The sequence below is a fragment of the Lytechinus pictus genome, chromosome 6 (genome assembly GCF_037042905.1).
Source record: "Lytechinus pictus isolate F3 Inbred chromosome 6, Lp3.0, whole genome shotgun sequence".
Taxonomy (NCBI): Eukaryota; Metazoa; Echinodermata; class Echinoidea; order Temnopleuroida; family Toxopneustidae; genus Lytechinus; species Lytechinus pictus.
This window is the reverse complement of record NC_087250.1, coordinates 27847097-27871248: the sequence shown is the minus strand read 5'-3', so window position 1 is coordinate 27871248 and position 24152 is coordinate 27847097. Positions and strand designations below refer to the sequence as shown.

Below are 24152 nucleotides of genomic sequence, written 5' to 3'. Positions count from 1 at the left end.
CATTGTAATAATGATTATCATACGCATCTCACTAATCAAATATTGCGAGCGCAAAGCGCGAGCTGAAAATTTAGGAAATTCAGACCCGAAGAGGGACATTCTAAGGCTTGTTTGTAGGAATCCATGAAGACCATACGTATTTCACTAACCAAATGATTCGAGCGCGAAGTACGAGCTGAAAATTTTTGATATTCAGATCAGAAAAGGGACATTTTAAGGACTGATTTTAGGAATTCATGAAGAGCAGACATATCTCACCAATTCACTAATGCGAACGTAAGCACGGTCAGGAAATGTTTTATATTAAGACCTTAAAATGGGGCAATCACTTTAAACAGTCATGATAAAGAAGCATACGTCAATATACATAAAACAATAATAATTCGAAGTGCGAGGAAATACATTTGGTGTATATTGACTTGAAAACGGAGGTTTTAGTACAACAGGATTATATATCTCGTTAAACAGACAATGCGAGCACCAGGAACAATGAAAACATAGGCTCTAAACAAATTATGTTTCATAAAGTTCTGAACAAATGTTTTTTATGTAATACATAACATTATTATAATATAATATAATATAATATAACATTAAAATGAACAATGATTTCTCTTTTCCGATTACGCTTCAATCTCTCCCTTTCTCCCTCTTTTTCCCCGTTTTTTTTTTTTTTTTTTTTTTTTGCCAGCCGATTGGGGGGGCACGTGCCCCCCCATGCCCCCCGTAGTTACGCCACTGAATGTATATTTGTTTTGTATCATTTTGTACTTCTTGTTTCGAACAAAATATTGACAATTGCCAGTGAAGTTCAAATAAATTCAATTCAATTCAATTCATGTACCAGCCTTGCGTAAAGTCATTCGTACGTTTATTACGAACAGCTTTATAAAACACCCATCAAATCAATTTTTTCTCTTGTATTATTGTTTCGCTTTTTTTCGTTACCGTTCCAGTAGATGTCGGGACATTATTATCGACATAATGGTACCGTCTCTGTTGACACGCAGTAAATATTATCAACGTAATAAAATAGTGTTTGTTGACACGCAATGGAATATTATTAACATAATATACCGGCGGATTGTGTTAAAATTTCATTTTTCATTCGGGGTGAATTCCTAAAAAAAATTATCAAATAACAATAAAGAAGATAATTTATGAAGTTTCGCTAATGATAATCTGATGTTTTTGTCTAGAGCACAAAACATACATGCAGTTAAACATTCTTGCATATCAAAATTTGAGAAAAACTGAGGGATGGAACTTTCCCCTCCAACCCCTCTCCTCATTTCTATAATTTATTTGCCTATAAACCGTGCATCATGACCTCTTTTGATTATCATTTCAGTTTGATTTATATATGTACATGTAACATAAATTAACATAACATAAATTCAATATGACAGTCATGACAGTGGTGTAGTTCTTTGAATACATTGAAGTAGCATAATGGTCACTAATATAATTGAATATTATGTAATCGTACTTTATTTCCTGGTTATACAAAAAGTAAGAAGCATTGGGATTGTTCTCTTCCTATCTCTCTCTCTCTCTCATTCTCTTTTATTCTCTTCCTACCTTTTTTTCTATCTCTTAAATTCATTCGTTCTTGGCAAGCCCCTCAGTTATGTTTCCTTTTACTTAATTTCGACGAAGCCAGATCTATCTTCTATACGGAGTTCAAATTCATCCTTTCTTCAGTTTTATTATGAATTTTTATGATTGACATGGTTTGTGATGTATTTCACTTTGTAATGTAATGTTTCTTAGTTTCCTAGGAAAAGAAAATACAAATACAAACTTAATTACAAATTCACCCCGTCCCCTTCCCCCATCTCTCTCTATCATTCCTTGTCTCTCGGTAGTTCATCTTCTTCTTCTCTCTTTCTCTCTCTCTTATTCCATCTGTATTCACCTTGTCTCTTCATTTCTCCTTCTCACTCCTCCACTTCTCTCTCTCTCGCTCTTTCTCAGTCTTTATTCTCACTGTCTCTCCATTCTTTTCTCTCCCCTTCTTCTATCTTTCTCCCCCCCCCCCCTCTCTCTCTCTCATCTTTTCTATCCCTTTCCTTTCCGTCTCTTTATCCTTTTATTTTCATATATATATATTTTTTCTCTATCTTTACTTTCCTCGTCAATCTCTCACTCCCCTCCACTTTGCCACCCCCTCTCTTTTCCCTTTATCTTCTCATCCCCCCCCCCCCTTCGTCTGGTACCATCAGTCATACACGTCCAATAAAATCATTTGTAAATCACAAATATGAACTGCATATAGAGTCGGGTTTTTTTTTTTTAACATTTAATTTCGTTTATGCTGACAAAATTATTTGATTGTAACACTACATGATTGTTTGTGCATTAAAATCACCCGCCTCATCACCATGATGATGACTTCAAAATACATACACTATTTACAGATTTCGATCAATTTAAAATATTAACCATTTATTATGATCTTTTGATAGTTGGGTTTTTATCATTAATGTGCATATAACTGGTTGTGGGTTGGTAAACCTTTCTTGAAATGTACTAAATTATCATAACCCATAGTGAAGATATATATATATATTCAGATCGGTTGGTAATTGGTGTTTTGATCAGTAATTTGTATACTATATACTGCACTAAATACCGTAACCCATAGTAAATATATTTTCTTTCTATTTCTACATTACTATTTTCATCTCGGAAGTAGGTAAAAATAATTTCGTCTTGATTAAAGTCTACACATCCCAAAACATTAACCTTTTAAACTATTCAACAGTGCCAGTAATTCACAACAAAGTATAATGAATATATATTATTAAAAACTACTGACGAACTTCCTACTCATCTTTCAATATAAACTTGAAAATAACATATCATCACATTATATCATGATATAGATGCGTATTATGTGCATTAGTTTTCCTAGTTTTATAAAGCGAATTATAATCAGGTGTATAAGAGCAATAATACTGAGCAAATCAATCAAAGCTGGGATTTTCAGGTGTTTCGACGGATAGTTAACATAGTAACAACGCTTCTCAGCCAATCAAAATCAATAAAAGTCGTAAGATCTGGCTAATTTTCAGGAGAAATTCATTTATAGAACTCTGTCCCGCTCTCTCTTTGGGAGCGATTTTTTAAATAAGCAATGATATAGACAATAACAAGCTATTGCATTGATACTTTAGATAAAACATAAACCCTATATACCTAAACTCAAGTGTACAAAGTTGATTATTGTATAAATTTGGTAGGAATCTTTTGTATAAATGACACATTTCTACATTAACACAACACACCTTAGACAATACCGATTTATATACAACGCATTGGAGCAACATATGCCATATACAGTACAAACTGTTAACAAACTTAACGCAGTATTAAATGAAAATAAAATAAAGAATATAAATGAATTTAATATAATACAGCCTCCTTAATATAAAACCACGAACATAAGCTATGATATGTACAGTTATTTGTCATATTATCTAACTCTGTCTGTTACACAACAAATACATGCATATCCCTATTTTTATTTATTTACAGCATGGCACGTTCGACTACCAGATGTTTATATGTCCATGGGATCTTTATGATGAAATTAATTTGACATCAATTAACGATGTCGATAAACGTTACTGAACGTAGCGGGCGTCAACACATCATTACAGTCGTTAACAAAAAAACAACTAAAATTTTTTTCAACAATCCAAAGGCTTGCTACTTGAGATTCCATAGCCAGGTAGTAAGTGTAATATGATATAATAGATTAAACATGTGGTACAAGAAATCTAAATTAATCTTTGTTGAAAATATAAAGCCGATATATGAGGATAAAGTAGAAGGTGTAAAGACGAAAGTTAATGAACTGATTGAAATAAGCGATATGATGTAATACTTTTATGAATATATTAAATATGGAGTGTGCTGAGTCATTTTGAGATGGACGTCACCTGTTTCTACAGAATGAGAATATTCAATTGGTGTAAAGAGAATTATGGGGGAAACATATTCATTTCTGTCTATCTTCATCATATCCATTGTGATATGTATGTTGACTGAGCAAGGATTCTATTACAAAATGAGTTTTTCTCTTATTTTCTGTTAACATTCATGAGAGGGATTATGTACACTAAAAAACTATAATGATGATAATAATAGTCCGCTTTTATATAGCTCTTAATACATCTGAACGACGTGTCAAAGCGCTTTGCAGATATATCATTACCCCAGTGGATGTTTCATGAAAGTTTTCAGCACGGATTAATTTGTAAGCACTGACAATTTCAGTGAGATCCTTGGTTTTGATTGGCTCAGAGGCTCATGTTCTAAATGTTGCTATGGTAATTGTCGAAAAAGACAACTTGTCAATGCTGACAAGTTTCATGAAACTGTCGCCAGGTCACCGGATTTAATCAGTCATTCCCGCTCACAAATTCATGCATCCTCGATTCCCTGATAATCTGAATGCTCAGCGCCAGCTGAAATATGATTCATAACTGAATATTTCATTTAATACTTATAATAATGATAACAATCCGCTTTTATATAACGCTTAATTCATCGAAAAGGTGTGTCTGAGCAATTTACAGATATACTACTACCCCGGTCATCGCATTCAATCAGTCATTCCCGCACACAATGTGAGCACATCATCCACACCCTGGGGAGTATTCCAGTCAGTTGCCGGTGAGGCGCACACAGTACTGGACAAGCTGCAATGACTTTCACATCCTACCGGGTACCCATATAGCACCTGGGTCGAGAGTGGCAAAGTGTGGATTAACACCTTGCCAAAGGACGCCAGGCCTCGTTGGGATTCGATCACACGACCCTCCGTTTACAAGGTGATAGTCAGAAACACTATACCACGGTTCAAACACTTACTTGTACTTCACAGCACTTTTCCCCTCTCCTTTTAATACAATCTTATATTACTTCACCTTTTTTGCAACAGAATATAAAACGAAATCAACCTGATGGATAGATTGGATTTAAAGACCCAATGAAGTTAAAAGCAAATTTAATCCCGGGGTAAAATGATCACTGTTAGCATTAAAAAGGAATAACATTGTACGAAATAGCGTTTGGTAAATGATCGGGTTCAGCTAACACAAGTTAGTAATGAACTCGTCATGTGCTGGGTTCAGCCATTCCCATAGACCTTCTACCTGGATTAAAGTAGGCAATTGGTTAACCATTTTTTCTTTATTTATTTTTTTTTAATGTAATTACGAGTACAATTATACATTTCAATAAAAATATAAATCTAGACGGCTAAATATTAATCACTGCGTTGTGTAAGACACAAGAAAATATTTGCGATCAATTGCAAATTTCATATGCAAATTTAGCAATTGATAGATCAATTTTAACCAAAGCAAATCATTTCATATTTGTTTATAACATAAGCTGACCAACAATCAATTGCAAATTTTCAATGAAATGCACGACTTTCAATTAATTTTGAAAACAAAAATTGACCTGCAATCGATGGCAAGTTTATTACAACACTCCAATACGTTGCACCTGTATATTGATACAACATTCACACCGTCAACACGCGCATTATGAATGTATTCATGTTGGGGGACGTGAATTAAAATGAAAGTGAAATTTGAAAATAAGTATATCGTTTATATTAATTTTTAATCATTCATTGAAATACTTGATGATTTACAAAATGAATGTCTTCTTGTAAAGATGAAGTTTGTCCCCATCACATCCTACAAGGTTACCAGAAGGAGTAACAAGACAAGGGCTGACCCAGTCAGAGCGATCTGATTTCACGTATTCCACGATCTTCCTTGCCTGGATGATACCATCACGTGACACCTGATCAACTGCGATGGTATTACGCGCTCTATCCCAGTACGCGATGTAGAGTGTGTCTGTCAGTTTGTCAACGCGACACTCTGTCCACCAGTTCCACTCATCACAGTGTATGACAGCCTTCTCTTCTCCTGATCGTGATATGACAGTGTATTTATTATCATCTGTACTCACAACGATATCACCTGATGACAAGGCTTGTATCTCACCCCACTCCACCTTACCCTGCATCGTAATAGTGTTTACTATCTTATCATCAGCAGGATTGATGACGTAGATATTAGACTGATCTAACTGAGCAGCGATGATCATCCCATCCCCGTCAACATCAACATACACACGACTATCGTCTCCATTCCCTGGTATGCTGATGTCTCTAATCACCTTCCATTGTCTGTCATAGAGAGTGATGCATCCATCCAACCTGTCACCCGTGCAATCATCTCTCTCCTTACCACATACTATTACGTTACTGTCTATGGGCGCACATGATGTAATCCACACATCTTCATCAATGACTTTCTCTGTGTGTTGAGTGTTGATGTTTGTAATATACATGTCACTGTTACCTACGTCTCGCACACATATCTCATCATCACTGACTAAACCACGCACCCACGGGTAATTAACAACCGATGGAATGTGGATTGACTTGACAAGTTCCCAATTACCGATATACCCATCAATTCTACCATAGTATTCTCCACCTACTTCCCCCTCTACAAACTTCACTCTCTCAACTTCATTCTGTATTCGATCAAGACAGTCGCTAACATCTTGATGAAAATTCAAACTTACATTTTCATCAATAGATTTAAGTACTTGAGGAGCTTCATTCACCAATGTTTCATCATGTTGTTTGATACGTGTGATGGTTGATTCAATATCCTTTATTGCATTCTGAATCTTACTATTAAGATCCATTATCTTCTCGAAAACTATTTTGCTGATTTCATCTGTGTCTGATAAGCGTGATGACAGTTTGGCTTCTTTATCTTTGGTTATATTTCGTTCGAGTTCTATCTCGACTTCATAAGCTTCTATATTTTCTTTACGCATATCATTTATGGCTATTATTTTCTCATCTGCCTCCTTGTGTATCTTATTAATTGATTCAACAGTTTCCCGTTCTCTAACCTTTAACTTTAGCCTTGTATTTTCCAATGTATCTTGTATATCATCTTTGATCGTTTGGAAATGTTTATTTGATGAATTTGAAGCGCCATTTAGTTTCGATCCAACTGTCTTGTGTCTTTGTTTTGTTTCCTCTAACATGGCCCGTTTCTCCTTCAGCTTCTTCCTCATCTCATCAAGCTCACGCTGTTTCTGTTCGTCGTCTTTGATAGTGCTCGGGCGACCAGAAGACATTTTGACATTGCGTCGCTCTCCTGTTTCATCTCTTTCAGGTTGAGAAACTGAGCAACCTATATCGTAAATAATAGTTTAAAATATTCAACTGTGACTGCTTTAATCTCTTAAGGATGTTTGGTATTATGTGTGTTAATAATAATAATGATGACCCTTTTACCCATACTATGCTGCACTCAACCCAGGTGAGGTAATTGGGTATCAGCAGGGAGTGATTCTTCAAAAAGGTGCGAGCACCGAAATCGGTAGTCTAGCTTAAAGGTGAAGTCCACCCCCGAAAATGTGAATTTGAATAAATAGAGAAAATCAGACAAGCCTAATGCTGAAAATTTCATCAAAATCATATGTAAAATAAGAAAGTTATGACAGTTTAAAGTTTTGCTTAATTTTCACAAAACAGTGATATGCACCACGCAGTGATAAGCGAATGAGTCAGTCGATAATCCCTCACTATTTCTTTTGTTTTCTATTGTTTGAATTATAAAATATTTCATTTTTACAGATTTGACGATAAGGACCAATTTGACTGAACAATATAGTATTAAACAATACTAATTCCAATTGTTCATGGAGGAATTAATTGTTGTTTTACTGGACAATGAGGAGAAAATTAAAATATTTCATGTTTCATATGATAAAATACAAAAGAAACAGTGAGTGGATGACATCAGACTCCTCATTGACATACCGACCAGAATGTGCATACAGTGCGTCCCAGAAAAAACGAAACCGAGATTTATCGATGATTTGTCATAACTTAATCACAAATACAATAGACAAATGACCTACCATTGTAAAGCTTAGAATCTCCTCTTTCATCTAAAATTACTTAGATTATTTTTCTGTCACGCATGAGTGAGCAAAAACAATTTGAAGAGGGGATACAAAAAAGTCATTTGGCGGGGCCTATCTGAATTTAAAAAAGAAAATCACATTCCTAAAAAGTTCAATATCTGCTGTTTTATTTGATACCTCAATTAAAGAAAATGGTCAAGAAATAAGAAAGTTCTGGTTATTTGAAACAAGGCTTGATTTTCAATAATTTCATGAAATGAAGAGGTTTTTCAGGCTAGCGTCTAAACTCACTCGACACTCCGTTTTGTTGACGACCAGCCATGCAATAAGTCTTTTGTTACCGTGCGATAGCTTCTGTGGGAAACCGGTGAAAACACGTTTATTTAATGAAATTATGGAAATACAAGCATTGTTTCGAGGGATCATAACTTTTTTATTTCTTGACCATTTTCTGTGATTAAGGTATCAAATCAAAGAGCAAATATTGAACTTTTTAGTCATGTGACTTTCTTTTTTAAAATTCAGATTCCCCCCGCCAAATGAGTTTTTGACATCCTTTCTTCAAATTGTTTTTGCTCACTCATGCATGAATGAGGAATAATCTAAGTAGTATCAGATGAAAGAGGAGATTCTAAGCTTTACGTTGGTAGGTCATTTGTCTATTGTTTTTATGATTAAGTTATGATAAATCATCGCTAAACCTCGGTTTCGTTTTTTGTGGGACGCACTGTATAACTGTTTTTTTTTAATTAAGCCAAATTTTCAAATGTCATAACTTTCTTATTTTACGTCCGATTCTGATTAAATTTTCGATATTATGCTTGTTTGATTTTTCTCTTTTTATTCAAATCAACTTTTTGTTGGGGTGCACTTGTTCTTTAATTAGCCGACTACAGAAGCTCCTTGAGCACCTTACAATGAGGATAATTATGTGCAATATACAGTGCGTCCTAGAAAAAAGGGAAGCCGGAATTCAATGTAATTTTGCCATCATCATTGTATTTTTTCTTCTTGCGATGAACATCATTGAAAAGATACACTTCCCCTTTTTATTTGAAGCTTATTTCAACGTTCAAATTCAAATCATAAGTAGGCGTCTCTTGCGTCTATAGAACATTTATTAACTCGAATTCAATTGACCTAATGTGGTAAAAAAAAATCTTTTCGAAAGAGAAATTATGAGCACAACAAAATGGGAAAAGATTGAAGAATGTGAATAATTCCTGTCATCGCGCGAAGGGCGGAAGCTTAAAACATTTCATAAACTATAAAAGAGAGATGTTATTATTATACCTACCTTGGTCACTTCAATTTTGATTGTAAAAACTTTATCTACATCAAATTAACTCGCAAAACACAATGGCGAATGGTGTTGAAGCTCTGAATTATAGAAATTAATCATTAATCTGTTCGAATTTTTGATATTTCTTAGATTATATAAAACTCGATTAAGAAAAAACGTGTTCAAAATTTGAAAGCGATGAAGCATGGAATTATTCTGGAAGAAAAAGCATTGTATAATTTTGCTCATATTCGGCGCTTCCTTTTGTTTGATCAAAAAACTTCTGTGATATTCCAAATTTCAAATCAATGGCGCAAAACAAGACAGGAAATGGATTTACATCGATACAGAATAAAATTTAACATCGTACATATTTTTGCATATACCACGGCCTCCCACTTTGAGCAGATACTTTGCCAAAAATTACTTGCTGAAAATTGAAGAAATAGCATTTGGGGACACGGGTAGTGACGGAAAAGTCTCCTCGCTCCGAGGAGAAGAGCAAAAATTTTGTGTCAAAAAAATAGAATACCAAAAAATGCAAAAAGAATAAAATACTTTGCCTGTTTTTTACACCCGCCCATGTATACTTTATGATTTCTGGCAAGAATATAGGATTCTCACATTCATATTTTCATTTGTTATTAATTCCAAATCTTATTAGGTTTCCCTTTTTTTACTGCTTATACATCTTTTCTCCATATAATGTACTTCATTTAAAGTTTATATTTACCTGGCCAATTTAAATGTTTATCTAAATACCAATTTACCACACCTTCTTTAAGTTGTCCTGCGATTACGTTTCTAATCACACTATATTTTATCGTTCTTATACATATCGATTTCAATATGCTTTTTCTGTATGAATTATTGTTTGTATTAATATGATAATCTATATATATGTTTTTATTCTTGGGGTGTTAACACACAAGTCAATGTCGGGGAGGAAAGTCTGCGGGATACAGTAATTTATTTAACTTTTTCCTTTTCCAGGCAACCTGGACTTGTTCTGTAAACATCCCTTTTCACTTTGTAATTGTATATTCTCTTGCAGGTTGATTGTAAACTGTGTTTGTTGAAATGCCGAATAAAATAATAATAATGATAATCGGTGTCTGCTGCTTTCTTTGGGGAAAGGAAAGTGCTTGGTTTTTTCAACAATCCATTGAATAGGAAGAAATCAAGCATGTTTTAACGCAACTATTTCTTGACTATGCGTCATTTATATGTTACGCATACGGTCTCATAATTATGAAAGAAAGGAGAAAATGAATATTCAAGTTATAAAATTTGTCTTCCGAATAGATAGCAGTAACAACTCACCCAAAATCACAATTTGCACGTGCTAATGAAAATTTGGTACCACCACTTTTCATTGTTTTAACTCAGTATTATGAGTATTGAGATGGGTCTCAAATGAAAACAAAATTAACAAAATGAAGTATATGTTTTCCATTCATGTACATTTTATGAAGTAAATTGATGATCATGATAATATACTACTGAGTTAACGGTTTCTTTTTTTTCTGGCATGCACTTTATAATTCCTATATCCTAAATCCTATTTATTTATTATCATCATGGTGGTGATGATTTGAGGAGGGCGGGGTCGAATTATCTTACATCGCTGTATATTTTGCTACGGATGGTTAAGTGCAGTGCATACATGTAGACTATTTAGAGTAACACCCCTCATGTTACCACAATCTGCCACATAATATACCTTTTATAGGGAAAATAAATCTATCAAATTACCTGAGACATTCTTAACTTTTTCTTCTCTCTCCCTCCGGATGTTGGTATTAATACTTTTCCGTAGTCTTTCTTCAAGATCACGATCATCAATACTCGCTCCTGTCAAGGCTTTCAGTTGAGAAGGAAGAGAAGATTCTGGAACGTCACATCGAATAGGAATAACCCGGCCTGCTAGTCCTTTTCCTGTCGTACTAGGAAGCGACTGAATCGCCATCTCTATCGTCATAAGCTGTTTAATGTTGTTTGTTTTACAGTCATCTTTCGTGATCAAACATACCATGTGGGAGCATTTTAAAAGATCATTTTCGATGCTTTGTGTTTCTAGTTCACCAAGTTTCTGATCAAAACAAGATGTCATTTTCCATCCATTTGAATGAATACAATCTTTCATTTTACGAAAATGATCTGTGTTTTTAGACGATGCCCAGAGATAAATGTCGTAGAATCCATGTCGAGAGAGGGCGGTGTTCGTTGAAGGGTCAGCATCGCTCGTTTTCCTGCTCACTCCAGAATGGTCCATGGTGTCTGAAGTACAACAATACGTCAAAATTATGCCATGCAGTTTCATATATGCCTATAATAAGGTAATCATCATATTTTCGTCTTCAATAAAAGTTTTATTAATATCTAATCATCCAACACTATATATTACATCAATATCAACTGTATATTCAAATACGTATAAAATAAACTTGACTTTGGACGAGAACCTATTTTGGGCTGAGCAGTGAAAGAGGGAATGGAGAGAGAGAGTGGATGAAAAAAAGAAGACAGCAAAAATAAGAAGAGGAAGAAGAAGAAGAAAAAGGAAAAAAGGAGGAGGAGAAGAAGAATAAGGAGGAGGAGGAGAAAAAAGAGAGGGAGGAGAATAATAATAAGAAGAAAACAACATGAATAGAAAGAAATATTGAAATAAAGAAGAAGATAACGAAGAAAAGAAAATAAATTAAAGAAGAAAAAAAGAAATAAACAAGGAAAGAGAAAACCTGGCATACCGGAACTCTTTCTTGTCAATATATCGAAGTTTGAAATGAATAAATAAATATTATGTTCATTCTTACTATACAATTTAAAAGCTGTATTTTATTAGGTTAGTGGTAAACAGATTTAAGCTCACGTTTTGCGTTCACGTTGTATGTTGTAAGAAATATTGCTGTCATATTTATGCTTGCAAAATGTGCTTGAAATTAAATTATATTAATTGCGTATGTAGACTATCCCGTTTTTAATAATCATCATTAGAATATCTATTTATCGCCATTGTTATTATCATTATTATTATTATTATCATCATTATTGTCATTATTACCAATTTGTCCACATGTCAGGAACTAGACACTTTCAAAATTATGATGGCAATTAAACAATTAACCCCCCCCCCAAAAAAAAAAAAAAAACATGGTCAAAGTTCATTGACCCTAAAAGACCTTGGACCCCTCTCATGTAGCCTGAAACTCGCAGGGGATGATTAGGGATATTTGATTTCCCTTATGTCCCATTTTCATGAACTACTGTAGGTCGATTATGATGACATTTCAAATTTTAAATGTTAGCGACTCCCCAGCCGCCTCCGGAAAAGCGGCGTCTTATAGTCTCACTCTGCTATGCAGGCGATACAAAATCGTTTTGAAGCTTTTCCCTAGACTAAAATGAGACTCTCCACTTTATTTTCTTACTTGAAGGAAAAAGTTCATCAGCAAAATTAACTTGACCTGCTTTCTTCAGAGCAGTCTTCAAATTTCCTCTCTATGTGGAGCGTTGTGGCCCAGTGGATTAGTCTTCGGACTTTGAAACAGAGGGTCGTGGGTTCGAATCCCAGCCATGGCATAATTTCCTTCAGCAAGAAACTGATCCACAATGTGCTGCACTCAACCCAGGTGAGGTAAATGGGTACCGGTAGGAAGTAATTCCTTAAAAAGCTGTGTGCACTATGAACGCCTAGCTTAGCCGGGTAATATAGGAACACCTTGAGCACCTAACAAGGTGGATATGTGCGCAATATAAATATCCTGTATTATTATTATTATTATTAGCAATTTCTTAAATTTTACGCCGAGCCCGGAGCATTTGAAGTGTTCCATACCAATTAATGTTTTGTGTTTTGTGATTTAGTTGATGTGTAACTTTGAACATCCAAGCTTTTTTCCCAAACTGTGTATGACTCTTAGCAACTTTGATCTAGAGTTCATCGAAATCCTCCATGTCTTCAGCTCAATCTGGAAAACATGGGGAAGAAAAAAAATCAAAACTAACCAGTGAAAACCAAGCGAGATCAACCTGAGTTAAGCATGGCCGTACATGGCTTAGATTGTTGAAGCATTACAAGCATTACAAAGTATAGTTTGGGGGATGGGGGGGGGGGGGGGTACGCGACCCCCTGATGCCCCCTATAAATTCTTCAGCAAGAAATTAACGACCCAGGTACTGAAAATAAAATATTTAAAAATGTCGGAGAATTTGCCCGAAATCCTCAATCTCTCCCTAAAATATGCAGAAGGGTTACACGAGAGAATCGGTCTCTTCGATCCACGCTATCAAGTTTTTAGTTTATATGCGTCTTGTACACTACAAGCAAGCCAGGTATTGCCTTACTTAGATTTGTGCATGCATTCTTGGCCAGAAAACACCATATGATTTAACCTTTGATTTTACTTCATCACTGAGTACTGAGTAAAAGAAAAATGAAAGCATGTATCTGTAGTGAGTTGATTGCCGGTCTAGAGTCGAAACGAAATAAGAGGGGGCACCCCCCCCCCCCCCGTTTGCCAATAGCAAAAAGATACTTTGTAATTTTTCAATATTCTAAGGTCCTAGATCTAGTTGACACCCCCCCCCCCCTCCCCCAGTATTCTTATTACATACACATTAGCACATTAAAGAAAAACTCACTTTCAACTCACTTTCAACTCACTTTCTCACTTTCAACTCTTGTTCTCTGACAGATCGGAATATCATATATTTTCAGCTTGCGCTTCGCGCTCGCATTCATACTTATGATAGAAAATGTAGATAAAATGCCAATATTCTAAGTCTAAAGCTAGAGCACGCGCAAGCATGTATACTGAGATACGCAGCTTGTTTTTTTGATCTTCAAAACGTGCTTAAAATATCAAGTTTCAGATCAGAATATCAGAAATTTTCTTCGTGCTTGCATTATATGTGTAGGAAGATACCCAATTGCCCAGATTTCGCGCTCGCAAAAATTATTTAGTTACATACGCATTTTAATTAAGATAAGAAAACATTGCCCACTATGTTTAGGACAAATTACATGAAATAAAAAAATGCAGCTCGAGCTTCGCGCCCGCACTATTAGATAGATAGGGCTTATATCATGTAAATGGGGTCATTATGTATGTTGTTTTAAAATGAACAAGCAGTAGTGACTGTTAGGACTACCCCTTCAACGAAACAAACAACTATCGATATTGTGCAGCTGATCATTAAAATATTGTTGACAAAAAAATTGGGCCCCACTATGAGCAAAAGCTTGATCCGCACCTGAATTATGATGTCATGATTTAAGTCTAAACCAGTTTATAAAAACGCGCCCAAGCAAGGTCTGTATACAGGGATTTACTGTAGCCCAGATGTTAGCATACTGCCATGACAACTTTGCATATTTGTCAAAAAAAAATGAGTTGCAAAGACGATTAAGAGTTGCATTTCAGTAATATATTGAGTAAAATAGTTGACATTCTGGCTCAATTATTGAATTGAATATAGGCCTATAGACCCGTAATAAGAGAGGCAACCAATGGCATTCCTCGGAGCTCACCCGTTCCCTCCCTGGTTGCCATCCAAACTATGTAGGCCTGCATCATGTGCATTGTAATGTTTCAATTGTTCCTAGATCTTAAAAGAAGAGCCGAAAGATACATGTATAAGGGGCATCTCTCCTGACTTGACACCCACCCACCCTCAGTCTCATGCATTAGCAGATTCAATAAACCGAAAAAGAACTCACTTGCAAATTCTTGTTCTCTGAAGGCGAATGAAGCTGAACGATCTGTGATTTTGTATAACTACTCAAACGGGTATATACAATCACGGTATATGCACTGACAAGGTAATATGATTATGTATGTTTGCATTATCATTCATGGTAAATTATTGACTATGCAATATCGTTATAGTGTTATCTATTCTATGACGATTTCGATAATAGTGGCACTTTGAATTCAATTGGCGACGATATCATCCAAATATATGATAAGCTGTACTGGATAAGTAGTTTTAAAGGTTGATTTCAATGTTGTAAGATGGTACTCCAGAGAGAGTAGAGAAAGTTAATCTAGAGTAAAAAGAAAAATGAAATAATAGAAAGAGATTTTATTTATTTCAAATCTTTATGCAGAGTAGCCTGTTCAGCTTTATACAAACAAATATGCAAAATTACACAATATATACAATTAAATCTCACTGAGACGCGATTGGATTGCAGACAAAGATAGAGCGATTGGGATAAGGTAGATTGCGAAGAGAGAATGAGAAATTGAAATAAAAAGAAAATAGAAGAGGATAGAAAGATGAATAAAATGGCACATTGTGCATGTTGTGCTAGGAATGATCATTTGCTTATCTTTAGAAAATAATATTTGCAAGTTCGCGTTAATTCCAAGAGCGGCACTTTGTTGTTGTTGTTATTGTTTTATAATTGTGTTCTTTTTTAGGCATATTATTTTCTGCTTTACTTATGTTCATTGCTTAGTTCCCTTGTTCGTATTAATTTAATAAAAATGAAGAAGTCTGCTCCAGAGGTATCAGCAGTAGACTATCATGACTAGTCGCGCACCAACGAGGAACAATTAAAACGATCATCATTGAGCAAGGGATATATTTATGTGGTGTTTTATTATTTCTGAACATTGACTGGGTGACTGGGAAATGTTGTTACGTGCGAGTATACGGTAAAGTAACTTAATATTTACAAGATCAGTTTTATCACCATAATGACTGTTGTGCATGGTTTGTTTGTTCATAGTGAAACGTTGGACTCATTTATGAAGATTCAACAAGATAGTAAATATAATATCTATTTAGATTGATTTAATATGTACGTGCATCTTTCCACAACAAACGAAAGAGAGGGAGATGTTAAAAGAAAATTAATTTTAGATGGTGAGCAGTGGCGTTGTGAGAAAAAAAAATCATTAGCGGATTTGCATATCACAACGGATAGGGAAGTCCTTAATATATCGTGTGCGAACAAAACGAACTAGCGAAAATATATAGCTTATTAAATGGAACTCTAATTCAGCGATAGATCTTTGACATGATTCTGAGAAATATTATGTCCCACTTTTCCCCATTTATTTTATATTCCTTTCTTCTTTTTCTTTTCCCCATTAATTACCTTTTTGGTTTGGTTATTTTTATTTGGGAGGGGGCAGTGCCCCCCCCCCCTGGCGATAGATTGGGCGCTTGTGGCGGGGAGTAAGATTTTAAACAGGTCAGGTAGTGAAATTGTAGAAATAAACCTTTAGATATACGATACTAAAAGGGAAAGAGAATGAACCCAAGGGGAGTCGATTAATGTATATTGCTGTACACATGCGTAACCATCCCCCCCCAAAAAAAAAAAAAAAAAAAAAAAAAAACGCGGTAAAAGGGGTGTTTTTCCAGTTTTGGACGCGGTCCGCGTTTGTACTTATTTAGGGTATCCAAACGCCGATTTCAGAAAAAGGGTAGTTTTGAAAGACGGTCAGTGGTTAATTGCGGGGTCAAACGTATATATATTTAAGTCGTTTTTTTTTCTCAAGCGTTTCCCCGAGGCTTCTTCTGGCGACAACTTGTTTAGGGGCGTGTAAATGAAGCCCGCGAAAAAAAAACTTTTTGAGGTTTTATTTTGCGCACAGATAAAACTCTTTTAGGGAGCGTTTGAAAATAATTTTGTCACGCAAGTCATACATTTGACTCCCCAGCCACTCCCCCCCCCCCCCACTTCCTTTGTGGGAATAAGAGAGAGCGGGCGCAAGTGGGCTATTGAGAGTATAAATGAAATAATTTTGGCGGTTATTTTGTTTTCTTTTTTTATCATTATGCTCTAATCATCTGCTAATCCTTGAAGCTTGTTTGAATGAAATTCCCGATTTGTTTTTTTTCAATCTTTTAGAATATTCATCATAATGTTATCGGATAACCGTAAAGAGATTCATTTGATTGGTAATTGGCATTAACCTTAATGAATCTTTTTTTCAGCTTTCATGATCAAATTGTGTCTAACACTTCGCTTTCTCCTATAGAATTATAATAAAGATAAAAAAGTATGTAAATTTTTAGATTATTTGAAATTAAGGATAAGGTTAACTTTTCCTTTTAGTTCAATGAAGACTGCCAATGGCATCTGACTTTAATTGAATTAATATCCTAAGCCACATCTTCATCAAGCGCTTCAATGTGCGTGTAAGGGAGGATTTAGAGAGTGCCATCTGTCGACGTAGAATGACTGAACGTAAAGGGTTTTCCCAAATATTTACCACATCATTTTAGTAAAGAGAAAAGGCGTCATTCCATGCCTAACATCTTTTTTACCAATCAGAAATATAACATGCCATAGTGTTAACAATCCCTGGGAACACCTAAAGCCAATTTACTTCCCTCCTCTCTCTCCCCCTCCCTCTTGATTGCTTTCGCTTCCTCCTCTTCACTATCCTTCTCTCTTCTCCCACTTTTTCAAAATCGGATGTAAAATAAGAAAGTTATGACATTTTAAAGTTTCGCTTGGTTTTACAATTAACATCCTGGTCGCTATGCAAATGAGGAGACTGACGACATCACCCACTCACTATTTCCTTTGAATTTCATTATGTGAAATATGAAATATTCTAATTTTTCCCTCATCGTTAACTGAAACTACAATACTTTCTCCCTGAACATACAGTTTTAGCATTATCATTGTATGGTTCAGTCAAGTTGGTCCAGATTGTCAAATTGGTAAATAATGAAATATTGTATAATTCAATGAATAAAAATCAAAATAAATAGTGAGTGAGGGACAATCATCGACTGTCTCATTTGCAGTTTAAAAATGTTGTGCATATCACTCTTTTTTTTTTTGAAAAATAAGCGAAACTTATTTAACATCCGATTTGGATGAAATTTTCAGCGTTATGTTAGTGTGATTTCTCTCTATTTATTCAGAGAATCATTTTCCTGTGGAGGACTTGAACTTTCAATACAAATACAATTCAATCCCAACTCCATCTCTCTCTCTCTACCTTTATTGTCTTTTATCGCCCTTTTCTATCGATATTTCTTTCACTCCTCTTCTTTCTCTCTCCTTCTCTTTCCCAGTATTTATTTGAATTGTCTCCCCATGTTTGTCTACCCCCTTCTCTCCCTTCTTCCCCCACCCCTCTCTCTCTCTATCATCTTTTCTATCCCTCTCTTTATCCATATACAATGTTCATCTTTCTTTATTTCTCTCTCTCTCTCTTTCTCCGTCTTTATTTTACTTGTCTCTCTCTCTCTCTCTCTCTCTCTCTCTCTCACTCCCCACTACTTTCCCCACCCCCTCCCCCTTCTTCTGTCAACATAATTCTATATCATTTCCAACTATTACTATTTGCCCTACATAATTATGTAGATTAAAAAATTCAGAACGGTTTATAATAGTTGTTGAGATCAGTCATGTGTATACAACTGGTTGTGGATTAACAAACCTTTCTCGAAATGTACTACATGTAAATACCGCAGCCCATAGTAAATATATTTATTTTCTTATTTCTACACGACTATTATAGTTCTCAAGTAGATGATAATAATTTCGTCTTGATTAAAGTCTACACATCCCAAAACATTGGCCTTTTTAACTATTCAACAGTGCCAGTAATTCACAACAAAGTATAATGAATATATTTTATAATAAAAACTAAACGTATACTCCTCACTCATATGCCAATATACATTTAGAAATAATATATCATGATCATTATAAATCATCACATTATATCATGATATAGATGTGTATTATGTACATTAATTTTCCTAGTTTATTAAGCGAATTATAATCAGCTGTATAAGAGCAATAATACTGAGCAAATCAAACAAAGCTTGGATTTTCAGGTGTTTCGACGAATAGTTAACATAGTAACAACGCCTCTCAGCAAATCAAAATCAATAAAAGTCGTAAGGTCTGACTAATTGTCTGGAGAACTACGTATCAAGTATATGATGTACATATCATCTTAATTTGAAAAAGGAAATGACTATATTTTTGTGTAATGGTACTATTTTTTAAAATCATGGGATGCATGAAACCTAATTTTGCCTAACTGACATATAACCAGCTGACAGTTTAATGATAACAGCTAGTGTAAAACATAGACACAATGTTAACGCACAACTTGATGGGGTAAAATGCAGAGGCAAACTAATAAAGTATTAAAAAAAATGTTTGAGACAAAAACAAGAAAATGAGACGAGCTATATTTCATGCGTTGTAGGGATAGTGTTAAGGAATTTATCAGAAAGATTCATTCGGGCATTATTTTCAAAGCTCATGTTCTTAACAACAGCCAAGTTTATGGTTCAAATATATTCATAGAATAAGTTCATGTTTTTTCCTATTCCCACAAATAAAATATAATTCTTAAGCTACGTACTTACCTATAAGTTCAAGTACACACCCTCTATCAGCTTACAATATATATACACTGTGTGAATGAATGTTTACAATGTACAACTGAGTAGACATACAGTGTGTATTGTGAAACATTTGGGATTTTCAACATCATGGATTAGTGCACAAATCAAATAAAATGCTCAATGTTGGATATTATATATTACATTTCACATCTCTCTACAACTATACAACTACAGGTCTAATGTGGCTTCCAGTACAGCAAATGTGCCAATGGTTTGCGAAGTAAAAACGTAGTAACTCTTAGCAACTGAAACTCTGTCCCCTTGCGGAAAAACGAAATATCTGACATCTTTTAAATTTTCCGTCGCCCCCCACACACCATTTCCATCTCTTACACACACACACTTACCCTTATCAACACTTATCAACACTCATCAAACATATACACTGATCAGCACCCATGCTCGAGGCGTTATTCATATTCAAATTTAAGTTCAAAGACCCAGACAGGAACTAATAGTGAAACGATAAATTTGGTGATGTCTTATTTCATGTATTTGTCTCTTATTGGACCTAAATTGTTTTGTAAGGAGAAGTTGACACACATGATCTTAATGCAGCATTCGAAAGCTGCGCCAAATAGGCGTAATTAGATATCGCAAAAAGAAAACTAGTCAAAAGCTGAAGATTTCATCAAGTCATGTTTTAAGGAAATGTTATGATATGTTTCCATTTCGGGGTCCGGTCAAGGTATTTAACTCTGTTTTCCAAGAGAAAATTCAGTACTAAGTCTCTTTATTATGCATAAATACATTCAAAAATAAAAATGAGCAGATAAAATTAGTTTTCTTTAGTAACCTGAAACACATCACAAGTTGTGTTAAGAATCTAACATTTATTTGAAGTACACCTGTCCACGTGGCTAAATTTGATTATTAACCGACGTCAAACACCCTGTCTCTTTCTTTACAACTGTTGTTTAAAGTGAATTGCCTTTTCTTCCAAAAATAATTAATTTGACCATGGCAGCAGAGAATTCCAATCCCCTTAATAACAACTATGAATAAATAATGGTTTGCTTGAAAATGACTGATAATACCTTACTGAGTCGCTTAAATAAATGTAAAGTAAATCTAGTCTTAATACGTTTTTGTAATAAATAAACTTCCCATTATCTCTCACATCAAAAACATCTTAAGATGTATTTTATCATACACATATTTGAAAACTGACATTTTCCCCCAACGTACATGTATATCTACATGAAGATGATAATAATAATAATAACAATAATAATGATAATAACAATAATAATGATAATAACAATAATAATGATAATGATAATAATATCTAATGTGACTTATGAAGCTCCAAGTCCACTCTGTAAAATGGTCAAGGGGCATAATCAATGTCACTATTATTTGAACATTCATCTTCATTTCTACTATGGTTTATACATGTAATTGCCGTGATATAATTCAGTATATGAATATTAAAAAAAAACAAGTCCATAAGAGGTCATTTCGAGAAAATCAAACAAGACTGGATATTTTTTTTTTTCGGCAATTAATGTATTTTTTCATAGCCGATGTGTTTTGGAATGAGTGAGTGGGTTTAGGTGTGTGGGTGTGAGTGTTGAATGTGAAGACATGTGTATGTGTTGCAAAATACTTTTAAAAAATTAAAGAGTTTGAAAAATGACGTGTCATTCATGTTTTACAGTTCCTTCTTCCTCCATCCATGACACCAAGAAGTCTTAGGGGGTGTTGCAAGAAAATATTTGCGATCAATTGCAAATATTTTGTTGCAATTTTACAACTGATAGATCAGCGTTAGTTGTAGCAAATCAGATCAAACTTCTTGTTTCAAGGAGCAGATTAATAATAATAATAATAATAATAGCCAGTTTTTATAAAGCACTTTTCCCAGAAAGGCTCAAAGCGCGTTACAGCATATTATCACCCCTGTCATTGGATTAATTTCAATCCCGCACGAAAAGTGCACAATTTCCACTCCCTTGGGAGCATTCCTTGCATTTATCGCAGCCTCATTATGGCGCTGGCAAAATCAAACATACGATATCTTTCGCATCCTACCGGGCACCCATTAAGCACCTGAGTCGAGAGTGGCAAAGTGTGGATCAACGCCTTGCCAAAGGATGCTAGGCCGCGGTTGGATTCGAACACACGACCCTCTGTTTACAAGGCGAGAGTCAGAACCACTATACCACGGCTCTCCCACGGCTCTTAGCAATCAATCACTAATTTGCAATTAACTGCAAGACATACGATTGATTTAGGGACCAAAAATAGACTTGCGATTGATCGCAAGTTTCTTGCAACACCCCATTAATCACACAAACAACAGTTATATAATGAAGGGGGGAGGTGGGTATGGCCCTTCCCTTTTATTTTTTTATTAAATAGAAAAATAAACAATACAGAGGGCGTCCTCACTTAAGTTCAGGTTGGGGGTGTAAATGTAGTGAGAACTTTTCCTTGGCAAGGACCTTTATTTCATTCTTGCCAGACATTTTATTGTATAATTATTTTGTAAATGGACAGAATTTTCCATCCTAGTGCTTGCCATTGAATGGGGAGGGGTTGGGGGATTTTCCAAAAAATAAAACTGTGTTTGTGTGGTGAGTAAGTTTTGTAAGAAAACATCAATACTTAATCCGTCCCTGCATGCCCCACAGCCACACAAGGACATTTGCATAGGAATTCCTATTTTTTTTTCTTTTTTGAGGAGCTACTTTTCTTTTTTACTTACACCCAGCCAAAACCCCCCACACACCCTCCCACACACACAGGGTATTATTATATCCAAATAACACAGAATCACAGACATCTGCAAGTGATCTTCAACTCATTACTGTTTTCTTTTTCACATTTTAGACCAGGTCCCAAAAAAAATACAAGATTCCACTTTACATGTGATCAATATTGAAAATACCTCTTTCCTCATGTAAAAAAAAAAAACTAATAATAATAATCTAATATTGAATAAAGTTAAAGATTCGGGTGAATACTTTTAACCAGCCACAACGTTTGAACCACATCTCTGTCAAATAAAAAACTCATATAATGCAGTTAGTGTATGTACAGACTTGAAAGTAATGAGAGAGGTCGCTATGATGTGAATGTAAGAAAAGTCCAAGTCCTATAGACTAGGGCTTTTCTTACATTCATACCAGCCTTCCCCCCCCCCTCCTTTATTTAAGGCATTTCTGAGATGATTTCAGATCTATAATTTATACATAAGATGAGTCATTGTAAAAGGAACAATTTCCCATATCTAACTCAATTGGACTTAACCGTTTTTATATTCAGATACTCAATTTTCTATATAGCGGGTCTCATCCACGGAGGTCAGAATATTATCTCCGTTTTTCATGTTAACAATCATTCCGTAATACCTTCAAACAATACATACACGAACTATAAACCAAGCTGCTGCTTTCAAAAATGGAAGTCAAAGGTTTTGGTAATCTTTTGTTATCAGTCAATGTGAATGTGAAAATCTATCTATTGTGTGTATCATAAAGCTGTTCGTGAGTTATGACAAATGCCTTTACACAGACTGGTGAACCTTTCTTTGGTTAACGGATCCCTTTGCAGCTGACTTTATCAGATTAGAACATGTACCAGTCTTGAGTAAAGCCATTCGTAACTTGGGGACAACTTTATGAAAAAACTGCCAAATCAAGTTTGTCCTATTTACTATTATTTTTCCCCTTATTAGTTACCGTTCCAGTGGGTGCCGGTACATTATTATCAACATATTAGAACAGTCTGTGTTGACACGCAATGAAATATTATCAACATAATAGAACAGTGTGGCTTGACACGCAATGACATATTTTCAATATAACAGGCGAATTATGGCATTTTTACTATTCAACAGGGGTAAATTCTTTATAGATTTATCGAAACATTATCATGATTCGTGAGGTTCAAATTTTCGACCTTTATATTTCAGACCATCAGTAGCTGACATTAAAAAGAAAAACATGTTGCATTTATATTGAACTAAATCAGTGAAATAACGAAAAACAACTGAAATAACTAAATAAATTACAAGTAGTTAAACAAGAATAAAGAGGCATAAGATTACAAAACAATGAAGAAGCTGATAACAATATACTTGTTAAAAAAAAAAATGGGTAAAAGTTTAATAATAGGTAGTCAAGGTTAAATAAAACTCCGATGAAATAGAAAATAGAGGGACAATTAAAAAATGTGGTAAATGGAAGGGAAAGATAATGTAATTTAAAAGAGAAACTCAAACAACAACTAATTTTACTTACCAATAGGGTTATTAAAATAAAGTTTAGTGACTGTTCTTGGTTTGCATTGATGAGTAAAGGGGGGGGGGGGGTGAAAGGCAAGTTTGGATGTCTTAAAGTGAAAACTAAAGTAATACTCAGATTATTCCAACAAAAAGAAGACAGAGTTTGGAGATCTTTACATAAAGTTCGTTTGCTATCATTGTGCAGTAAAGATGAATGAAAATGGTTCCGATAAATTAACTGAATGT

The 24152-nt window shown here is 34.7% G+C and overlaps 1 protein-coding gene across 1 annotated transcript; it reads right to left on the bottom strand.

The window, feature by feature from the left end:
* Nucleotides 1-2297: 2297 nt before the first annotated feature.
* Nucleotides 2298-19722, bottom strand: LOC135154585 (uncharacterized). Its single transcript, XM_064101321.1, has 3 exons — nucleotides 19637-19722; nucleotides 11027-11551; nucleotides 2298-7250 (listed from the first exon to the last, which is right to left on the bottom strand). Exons 2-3 carry the CDS (start codon nucleotides 11544-11546, stop codon nucleotides 5671-5673), a joined length of 2100 nt encoding a protein of 699 aa, XP_063957391.1. The 5' UTR covers nucleotides 11547-11551; nucleotides 19637-19722; the 3' UTR covers nucleotides 2298-5670.
* Nucleotides 19723-24152: the final 4430 nt, after the last annotated feature.